General features: G+C 40.0%; 1 protein-coding gene across 1 annotated transcript; it reads left to right on the forward strand.

Moving 5' to 3' along the window:
• Positions 1 to 4,916: 4,916 nt before the first annotated feature.
• On the forward strand, positions 4,917 to 11,157 carry LOC124661964. Its single transcript, XM_047199854.1, has 9 exons — positions 4,917 to 5,033; positions 6,448 to 6,504; positions 6,978 to 7,142; positions 7,251 to 7,356; positions 8,151 to 8,333; positions 8,820 to 8,985; positions 9,839 to 10,134; positions 10,604 to 10,693; positions 10,792 to 11,157. Exons 2-9 carry the CDS (start codon positions 6,490 to 6,492, stop codon positions 10,842 to 10,844), a joined length of 1,074 nt encoding a protein of 357 aa, XP_047055810.1. The 5' UTR covers positions 4,917 to 5,033; positions 6,448 to 6,489; the 3' UTR covers positions 10,845 to 11,157.
• The last annotated feature ends 352 nt before the right edge of the window (positions 11,158 to 11,509 follow it).

The raw sequence follows: 11,509 nt of genomic DNA on the forward strand, positions 1-11,509 counted from the left end.
GCATGAGGCATAACAAGTTTGAAAAATTGATAAATCAAGCCGAGGGCTTTCTCATGGAAGAAGGTGAAGATCATAAAGACATGTACCGTCACCTCAAGGCTCTTGCTATCACCTTTAGGAACTTTGGTGCTTCTCATATTGATGATGATTGGATCAAGAGGAAATATGTCAAGGCCCTCATGCCTTTTCAGGCGGCCGATTTGAAGACCCTCAAGAATATACACAACTATCATGAAATGACCTCCAATGAATTTATGCAAGAGATGGACGATTTCAAACTTGAGTCAAAAAAATTGGAATATTCTCGTGCATGTGCTCTGGTATGAGGAAATGAGGGGAACCTTGGTTTGAAGTCCAAGGCCGTGAAGGAAGTGGATGAAAAAAGTGGAGATGAAAATCTTGAGTGGTGTCCCGAGGACATCAAATATGATCTCTAGGAACATTTAGCACTTGCCACAAGAAGCTTTTGGAGGGACCCAACTAAGTACAAATCAAGAGGAAACCAAAGAAGGGACTCAAGTACTCCAAGGAGTGGTGGCCCAAGGTTTAGGACTTGCTACAAGTGTGGTAACCAAAACCACTTTATTACCAAGTGTCCATATGAGAATAGAGAAGATCATGGTAGCAAGCTTATTCCCAAGGATAAGTCAAATGTCCCTCGCAAGAAGACCTTTGTCAAGAAGAACCCCAACAACAAGAATAATTAAAAGTATGTGTTGGTGACTCGTGAGGAATATTCTTCCGGGGAAGAAGATGATCAAGAAGATAAAAAAGTGAGGTGGCCTCAACTGCAATCACCTCTACTCTATCATCTCTTTTTTGCATCCCCCAATGAGAACCTCTCAAACAAAAACTAAGAAGTGCCTCATGGATAAGAACTCCAAGGTATCACCTTCTTGTAAACCCATCCCCAACACTAATAATGATTTGGTGGGTGATCTTATAGTCTCAACATTAAATAAGAAACTATTTCCATGGATGTATTTATCTCTAACTTGCAAGGTGAAAGCTAAAAAAAACGTTGAGACCCTTATGGGTGAACTTGGTCAACCTAATGGTGACTTCTTGATCTCAAGGAACGGTTTGAGAGAGAAAATGGCGATGAGAGAGTTTCTCTATCTCAAGTTCTTGAAGAAGAGCAAGAACTTATAGAAACTATCGAGGAGAGTTTGCCTACCCTTGAGGAGACACATAATGAAAATGTTCCTAACCTCACTAATAAACATGACCATTATGTTGCTTTGTCTAATGTTTTTTTAAAAGGAAAAGGTTGAATTTGGTGTTGGTCATGCTAGACTAATTAAGGATCTAGAGAAACTTGAGAAGGCTCACAAGGCTTTGGAGAGTGAATTATCTGCCCTTACCATGTCTCATGAGCAACTTTAAATTAAACTAAATAAATATGATGTACTTAGTTCTTATACTCCTTCTTGTGATAATGCAAATGTTATTGGGGAGAATGCTAGAATGAATGCCGGAGCTTGCCAAGTCCTCTATTCCCCAAGGTGAGAAAAGCTTGAATGATCTTTTGAGAAATCAAAGATCAAATAATGGGAAAGACGACATTTGATTTGTCTCCAAGTCGAAGAAGAAGAATAACAACAAGAAGAAGTCCAAGCCTGTACAAGCAAAGTAGAAAAATGTTACGGGCGGTGATGCCACAAGGGGCAAAGCCACTCATGACGACTTTGCGGGAATTGTTAACCCTCATTATGTGATATTTCATGATTACTATGGCGATGTTTGTGAAAAATATGTTGGCCCATATGATGGTTAGGTTTCTTGGTCTATTTGAGCCCCTAAGACCCTTGTTACTAACAACGAGAACCCATTAAAAAACGGGTACCTAAAACCAAGCCTTTATTTCTTCTAGGACTATCCTTCTGGTGGGTCAAAATGGATGCTTGATAGTGGATGCAAAAGTCACATGAACAGAAGCAAGAACATCATGATGGAGTTAATTCCTAATCTTACAAATGTAACTGTCACCTATGGTGGCAAGTCAAAATCTAAGGTAGTGGGTCTTGGAAAGGTGGTTGTCGCACTTGACGTGTCCCTTGTTGATGTGATATGATCGGAAGCAAGAAGATCATGAAGGAGTTGAGGACTAATCTTAGAAATGTAACCATCACCCTAGTTCACAGAGTTCGTAAGTATATCTCTTGGGGAGCTTGTTCCTCTTGGGTCTTCAGACCCTAGACGGCTTTGTGACTTAGTGGTGTTCTTGGGGCCTCCAATTAAGTGGTGGAGCTTCCTTGAGCATGAGGCCTTCGTGGCGATTTCTTTGGAGCCTCCAATTAAGTTGTGGAGATTGCCCCAAGCTTGTTTGCGGAGCCTTGTGCCTCCATACCGCTCCAATGGAGAGTAGCACTCGCAAGAGTGCGAACTTCAGGATACATCGTCGTCTCCGCATGCCTTGTTGGTTATTTGTATACCCGAGATCTTTACTTATACACTTTACTTTATGATAGCCTTCGGCTTGAATTTATATATCTTGCTATCACATAGTTGCTTGTCTTACTTAGCATAGGTTGCTTGTGCACATAGGTGAACCCTAGTTATATAGGTTTTGTGCTTCACAAATTGAAATGCAAGTTTTATTCCGTAGTTGTTAATCCCATAACATAATTTTTTTAAACCACCTACTCACCGCCTCTAGGCGGCATCCGTGTCCTTTCAACTGGCACATAGATAAGGAGGAGCGCATCAAGGGAAAATGGCACGGTTCCTGAAAATATCTATAAGAGCCGTTGGATCTTGTACGAACGATCAAATTAGAAACCTTAATCCCACCTCCACCAATTTTGTAAAATAACCCTTGGAGTCACAAGAAATACCAATTCTATTCTCAATCATCCACAACCAACCTCACATTCTCCCTATTTCTGGATGCGCACGAAGGTGTTTCTAGGCAATGATCGGTGTCGCCTCTTCTAACAGCCCACTAAGAATTTATTGTTCACATCAGATCGGATATATTTTAGTCGGATGCAAATGAGTCCGATCAAATATTTGAGAAATTCTTTTGTTTGCTATCTACCATTGAAAACACAAACATCTATTTACTCTAGGTCTACCCAATGTCATCGAGAATTTAATTTGGAGGTCAAAGGAGAACTGCACATAAGTAACTCCATAAACCTTACATGTGTGTAGGTCTTGAAAACCATACTTTTACTTGCCATAACAAGTAGGATACACACTGATAATAAATGATCCTTCGCAAGCACAACCATGATTTTATTTCCACAAAAAATTATTTTTTAGGTAGCCGTTTCGACATAACTCAAAGCTACTTTATATATCTTACTTTTAGAATCGGTTCACTAGCGACAAAAAGGAAAAGAAGGAGGTGACGAGGGGCAATACACGTGTGAGTGTAGGCGTGCACTTGCCCCACTACATATCAAGGGTATTTAGTACACAAAGATAACAGGCGTGTGCTCACCTTAAACAAATCACCCTTGAAGGTTTGAAGGAGTCTTCTCTCCTCCTTCCACATTCTTCAAGGAGAGGTACTCTTATCTTCCATGTCTCTCTCAAAATCCTCATGTCTCTCCTTCCCTATCTAACCTTCTCGGCCTGTATTGAGTAGGTCGAGGTAGGGGATCTCAAGATCTAGGGTTACTACCAGGTACTATAGTATTTTTTTTTGATATTCGTTTTTTCGAGCTAAAATTTATGATTGATAAAGTAGAAGCTATATTCAATATCCACACTTTGATTTCTTTGGATCGAGAGTCGTGTTCTATTTGAGAGGGCGAGTGAGTGAAAAAAGTGAATGTTTTGATAATTATAATTGTTTTGTGAGTAAAAGTTGCAAATTATGGAGTCAAATGTTGGTTTATTCCAAGAAAATACGTTAGATCCCTTTAATTTAAGCAGAAAGCTTGAGATTCATTCCCATATATTTGTGGATTCACCATGAAATCAACCGAGTTGAAGCTAGCCCACATCTTAGTGACACTCTGTGTGGTACTTGGGTGCAGGTTCATGCACATTTAGTACTGGCTAGCATAACAAAAAGTACCGGTGTCTACATGACTAAAATCATGAATTTCCGTGTTTCCAAATTTTATCCACCCACCGGTGACTCCTCTTCTCAAATAATCTCACCAGATTACACATGTTATGGGCTACATTTGCCGATTTATGTTCCTTCCCTCCTCACGATTAGTTCTCCCTACAACGACAACAAATACAAAGCACTACTCCCTCAGTTCCATAATTATTGTCGTTGTTTTTGTTTATAATTAAACTAAACACAACATAATTATGAAACAGAGAGCACCATTCAACCATGTTAGTTAGTGGTGCTGGACTGGCTTTGATTGATTGATTCTCTCTTTGATAAAGAACTCTGCTTTACTAGATGTATTGCTCCAAGTTAGGGTGCCGGCTCCATGTTCGCGGGCTCGCTTGCTCCACACCACATAAATTTTCTTAAGTTACGCTTGTCGTTGGCATTGCGGTGCATTCCAATCCATTGTGTTCATTTATGATCTATGCAGAACATCTGCCATAAAAATGCATAAGTTGGATCAAACAAACACTAAGAATAAGTACAATATAATGAAAATAAACGAAATTATGACAATCCTACCGCAGACCAACAACTAGTATCGCGGGCAAGCAGTAAAAGTTAAGTGGGCTTCGGAACAGCCTGCTATTGGCTTGCACACACCCCACTCGTGCTCGCCACACACCGGAGCACGTCACGCCGCTCGTGGCCACCGCCTGCGGCGCCGGCTGCGCCCCGCCTCTGTCCCGGCCCTCGGCCCTCGATTAAGGCAGCCGCCTCGCCTCCCTCCTTCACTCCGCCGCCGCTCCTCCGTTTTTGGTGCCGCCGCCGCTCTTTCGCTCCTGCCCTCCGCTGTTGGTGCCGCCCGGCAGCTCCTCCGCTCGTCACCGGCTGCGTCGGTCCGTGGCCGTCGTCTTTTCTGTCCGGTGACGCGCTCACGGGGCACAACGCAGAAGTTCCCACTTTCATCCTGAGCTTCAAGATTTCGTCTCGCTTCGTATTTGCCGACGCAGTGAGCAATCAACCATTCCTTCTTTTCATTCAGTTAGTTGCCGATTTGTTTGTTGCGCGGTGCCCTCGTTAATCTAATCCATCCTTCCACGGCTCGATTGGTTCTTCTTTTTTTACCGCGCAAGATCGATCTGAGCGGCCCCATTTTGCCCAGAAGCTGAGCAGCTTGTTTTCCCAAAAATTGGGTCTTTAAACTGAATTTCCACGCCCCACGTTAGTGCCCCTGACTTCTTGGTGTTAAGATTGCAGAAATACTCTTTTGCTCTGAGCCGTACTAAAGCAATCATGTTAATTTGTCAAGTCAACTGGTTCGAGGCCATTGTTTTAGTATAATTTATCTGTTTGTTCCCTACCTTTCCAAGTTCTTTGCGGTTCATAGTATGTTTTGTTTCAAAACAAGGTTAATCTTGGTTTTAAACATGAGCGCCCACTGTCAGCACTCAGCACTGTTATTTTACATTTGAATTCTTCCAAGATTCTAAGATGGTGCTACAGTAAATGATAGGACAAATCCAGTAAAGTTTCTAAGAATCAAATTTCACTTTCATCTCTAGTATCCCAGAGTTATGAAGTCAAATTCAGTGATGTCTTCTAGCGTATGAATGGTGTTTATTGGGGACACAATTACTTCCTTTTGTATGCTATTAAGTGATAATCTCAAGCCTCTTTTTTACCGACTATGGAGATTCTCAGTAATGTCTTTTTTTTATTCGAGAAAACGCATAAGGGAAAAACACCCCTTAAACCTACATTACACATTTCTCAGTAATGTCTTTTTTTATTGGTGTTTATTGGGGACACAATTACTTGATCAACAAGCACTAACATCAGGGGAAAACAACCCTTAAGCCTACATTACACATTTCTATTATTTCAGAAGAGAGCTCATTATATGTGTTTCATGTTCAGTAGATATATATGTAAGTTTTTTTTGTTTTTGTTTTTGTGAAGCCCACAAAGGGTTCTCAAGCATCATTGTCATATACATAGCTTATGCCGTGTTGGTTATATTTCTAGCTTTCACTCTCATATTGTGGCTGGCACCAAGTCAAATCTAGCTGACCGAATGATGTTATCATCAATTTTCTGAATTTTGGTATTGTTTCTTTTAATTTTAGAATGCCATAATCGCTGTAGAATAGCAATAATAATTGTTTCCTTAAACCATGACAGAACCTACTACATTCTCTCTACCATGTCACTGCACTTTCCTTTTCTTTTCACCTTTTTTCCATTATTTGATGAAAAATATGAAGTTCACTTGCTTCTAGTTCGAAGCGGGAAATTTGAGAAAGCTGATATGTCAGTTTCGTGTCTAATGTTGCAGCAAGATTTATTTAGCGTGAACTGCAATGGTTTTTTGTTTATTTTCGGCATGCAATCCAGCGTAATCATTGATATTATTTCCCTATCAGGATAAGCATTGATCCTGCACTCCGCAATTTCCATAAGCTGCAATGAAGGATTCACAGGTGAATTTGCTTGCTATTATCAGTTGTCACTAAAGATCCTCCTAATTATCTTTATCTTTCACTGTAAAATTATGTTTGGTTGGTCTAACCAGATGGTGAAAGTGCGTAAAATTTATATTTAGCTGACAGAGAGTGATTGAGATGATTATGCATTATGGCTTCCCTACAGTATTTGTTGGTAACTGGCAAAAAGAAATCTATAGTAATTTGTGTATGTGTACTTATTATCAAGAAATTGAGATACTGTTGCGACGCTTTCTTTAGTCCTGTAACTCTCCTATTCAGTAATAGTGGGAACAGTCAAGACGCTACTTTACCTGTTATTAAAGATATTTTTTTCTTGATGCCAATGCATCTGTTTTTTCTTACTAATAACACTCATAATTAACTGTTACTACTTTCAGTATTAGCATCCATTGTGTGTTGCCTTTAGCAGATAACTGATTTGTGTTACTTATGGACATTACATACAGGATATTCAGAGCACAACAGAGTTGCAGATGTCACCACAAGGTACTAATGAAGTGCAGAGTAACCAACTAAACACTATGTCCACTGATGCTCCTGCAGGAGATTCTGGTTCTTTATCAGTCGCTAGTAATGATAATAGAAAAGTATCCCGCGAAGACATTGAACTTGTAAGATGTCTACCTGTTGAAGCTATGGTTTTACCAGATTATATCCCTCTACATTGGGGGTCTCACACTCTTGACAATTAATTAGTGAAACTTGAAATCTGTTTGCAGGTCCAGAATTTGATAGAGCGCTGTCTGCAACTGTACATGACCAAAGGAGAGGTTGTTAGGACCCTTTCTACCCGCGCGAGAATAGAACCTGGCTTCACTACTTTAGGTGATGTTGCAAATTCAGCCAATGATGATATTCATGTTTGAATTTCTTTTTTTGTGCTTGCTAATTTACTTTTCCAGATACTTCAAAGTGCAACCAGTAATATACTCCCTCAGATCCGGAATAAATGTCGGACCGTTAGTACAATTACATTTTACAGTTAGAACCTTCGTAAATCAGCTTTTATAGCTCGTCTTTGAACGGACCATGCATGCATGTGGTGGCCGAGCTTTTTGGCTGGCTGTTTAGTCAGACCATGAATGCATGCCTCCCGTAATGGCTGGGTCTCTCTGCCTCTGCACTGCTCCGATGGTTTAATGCATCAACTAGATGGATTGCGGGCTGAGGAAAATAAAATTGAATGGTTCTTTTAGCAAAATGGTCAGTTCGACAGTTTTTCGGGACCGGAGGGAGTATGATATTTTATTATAGTATAAAAATCATCTTTCTCAAGAGGCACGCACAACTCCTGCCCATGACATTGACGAACAAATTAGCATAATATAATGTATCACTTTCTCCTTTTCCTTGAAACACACAAAAGATCTGTGCATCGTTGCAGATTTTCTCAGTGTGACTATGCCATGAATTGAGTATCAGATGCTTGCCTACCAGTTTAACCTAACATTCATTGATACTTACATCGATTGGAATTTCTCAGGGCAAAAGCATAATTTGGAATGCTCTATGAGATCAAGGGATTTCATAATATGTTTCTTGAATTTCGAGCATCTAAATATACATCCATTCGAGCTCTAAAGTTTTGTTGCTGACTTTGATATTTTTTGTATTTTCAGTATGGCAGAAACTTGAAGAAGAGAACTCTGAATTCTTTCGGGCTTACTACATAAGATTGAAATTGAAAAGGCAAATTATCTTGTTCAACCATTTATTGCAACACCAGTTCAATTTGATGAAATATCCAGCACCTCAGAATGTTCCAATGGCTCCAATGCAAAATGGAATGCATCATATGCCAGGTAATGTCCATGCTGACGTCTAGCCCTCAAAAGATGCTCAATAAGTACATCACAGTTTAGAATTTCTAATATGCTTTCTTTTCACCTTAGCTGCTTTTTGAGTACAATTTGCCTTCCACGGGAAGTGCGCAAGTATGCACATTTTTTTATCAATATCCCTCCCTGTCTTGTGATTTTACAGAACAAATTTTACAGTTCCATACCTTCTATCAAAATATCGTCTCATATAAGTAAACATCTCCTCTCCGCTTTCTAGAGTCCATATTATCCTCATTTACTGCATAATTGTTGGGTTGTATGGCAAGACTCCATAATGGTATAATAGTGAAGATCTTGTAATGATTCTTTTTCACTAGCACCAATTTTTATAATGAATCTTTAGCATGGTTGAACAATCTTTCAGGTTTAGCTTTCATCATCGACTGGTTTAGACATTTCTAAATATTATTATCACTCTTATTCAATGCAATTGTGAATCTGGTGCAGTTAACAATTTACCGATGGGGTATCCAGTACTTCAGCAACCTCTGATGCCTGCTCCTGGCCAGCCTCACATTGATCCAATGGTTTGTGGTCTATCCAGTGGTCATATGGTGAATGGTATACCTGCACCAGGTGGCTATCACCCAATTCGCATGAACTCTGGAAATGAGTAAGCATTACATTTATCTCATGTTTGTTTTCCCTTCATGTGAGCTGTTTGTGTTGTGAGATGCATCAGTTTAATCATGTTCCGTGAATATTTTTGCCTGGCAAATTGTGTTTTATCCATGCATACATATTGAAATATTCGAACATTTTATCTTCCGTTGTTGCTTCTGTCTATATAGTTGAAACAAATCTTGAATATATACATACTGCTGTAAGATGCATGTGTACTATTTTTAGTGCTGCAGCAGTCAAACTGCTAAGGAATTAATGATTACTGAAGGGGTTGGTACTTTGAAGTAATGTCACTGGCTGTTATTATTCACCACTTTGTTGACTTAACTACAATGCTTTTTTTTTTGACATCTCTTGCTACAAAAAGTTTCATGAGAAGTACTTAACGCTCGGAAATATCCCTATCTTTTCTCTTTGATCCATATTTCTGCTTCACTTGATGTTATGTTGCTGAAACATCTTTTTTCAACCAATGATTGTTAAGCTGTGTTGCCGAATGATGCAACCAGGAGTGCAGGCTGCAGCCTCTCTGACCTAATGTCTTGCAGAAAGTCATGTCTGATACCATGATAGAATTAGAAGAGGAGAATGATTTGCCACACATTGTGGTCTTTCACGTATCTCATATATATAGGCATTTACACAAGATATACATGGATACCAATCCTAACCATAATGGCCAAATATCAAGCACTAAATATGGCAGGGTATAAACCGAATATGCTAGGTATATGCTGGGCATATTCGGTTTGCCTAACAATGTCCGTATTGCGTGTTTCATTTCCCCCCTCTTTCTATTCACATTCATGTCTCATATGATGTTACTCTGATGTTGCTTGTAGCATGGCTGTGGACAACGGTGCACCTGAAGCTGCACATGCTGGTGCTATGCCATCAGAAATGGTTATGAGTCCCTCATCAGCAGCATCAAGCAACCATGCTCCTTTCACTCCATCTGAGATACCAGGGATGGCCATGGATACATCAGTACTGGATTCAGCATTTGGAACTGACATAGGGGACACAGGACCTCTGCAATTAGGGCCAGATGGTTCGTCAAGGGACTCCATCCGATCCTTAGGGCAGCTGTGGAATTTCAGTCTGTCTGATCTTACAGCTGATTTGACAAGTTTGGGAGGTGATTTTCTGTCTCTGGTAGTTTTACTCTATTGAATAGTCTTTCTTTTGACAACCAGTTCATACGAAACATGAAAATAGTATCTGCTATAAATTCTGCGCGGCTAGCAGTGAAGTAATATAAGAGTTCATGTGTGAAAAATTGCTAGAGGAACAAAAATAGGCTGTTCTGTAGAGATGCAACTATCTCTGTTTTTGGAAGACACACACTACTGTTTGAGCCACTTCATTTATTCCACAACTCATTATTGGTGGAAACCCAAAAACAGAGATAGTTGCATCTCTACAACTCATTATTGGTGGAAACTTGGTACTGAATATCCAATCTTTTTGTGTGTGGATTTTATAAAATACTTGAGTTCTTTAACAAAAGTACAACTCAGTCAGCATTTGTGCTGTCAGATTTATTTTCCACGTCCCAATTGACTATCTTCCTAATAACACTGTTGGCATTCCATATTCATGTCTAGATTTGGAGGCCCTTGAGAACTACGCCGGTACCCCATTCCTGCCCTCGGACTCAGACCTCTTACTTGATTCCCCAGACCATGATGACATAGGTAATTTTCCTCGTGTTTCTAATTCTATCAATCAAGGAATTGCCAAATTAATCATCATCCCTGACCTAACGATTTGTGGTATGTCTTATTATCTGCAGTTGAGTACTTTGCGGACGCCATCAACGGATCTCAGTCAGACGAAGAGAAGTGATAGAGGACAGGGTTTAAATAGTCCCATTCAAATTCAGACCTGGCCGGGGCGTCATCTCATGTAGTGTACTCTCTCAACCATGCATGTATACCGTAGAAAATCTGGTCGAGCACACTCCCCATAGGTGCGGTAACTGGTGTGTGCCACTGAAGAATTTTGTAGTGGTCAATCTTAATGCTTTGGAATAATCAGTCGGATAGCCTTGAGCGGATAAAGCTGCTGGCTGCAAGGATGAAATGTGTAGAAAAAATGTGTCAAACCTCAGGAACAACCCTTTGTAATTTCTGAAGAAGTGGACAGTTGGTCTGGTCTAGTGAACGTGTCGTTTCTAGCATGCACAGTAGCATATTTCTCCTACTGATTTAGTGCATCAAGATTCATGCTGCCAAGTTTCATCAGGTTTTGTCACATTTCTCCTAATTAGCTAGCGTTCATGCTAGAAATACATTTCCCCTAACGCCTTTATTGTCTCTTTGGTCGCCATGTATGGACCCGTTTCGATTGGGGCTTTTTCTCTCGGGAGTTTTGATATTTAGCTTATTGTGTTTTTAGCACCGATGCTCCCAAGAATACTGCCAGAAAGTTTGTGCTTCAAAGCAGCCTTAGGGCCCTGCAAAAACGCAAACGAAAAAACAGCCACATCAATCTATTTTTTTAAAGGGGAA

This window comes from Lolium rigidum, chromosome 6 (genome assembly GCF_022539505.1).
Source record: "Lolium rigidum isolate FL_2022 chromosome 6, APGP_CSIRO_Lrig_0.1, whole genome shotgun sequence".
Lineage (NCBI taxonomy): Eukaryota > Viridiplantae > Streptophyta > Magnoliopsida > Poales > Poaceae > Lolium > Lolium rigidum.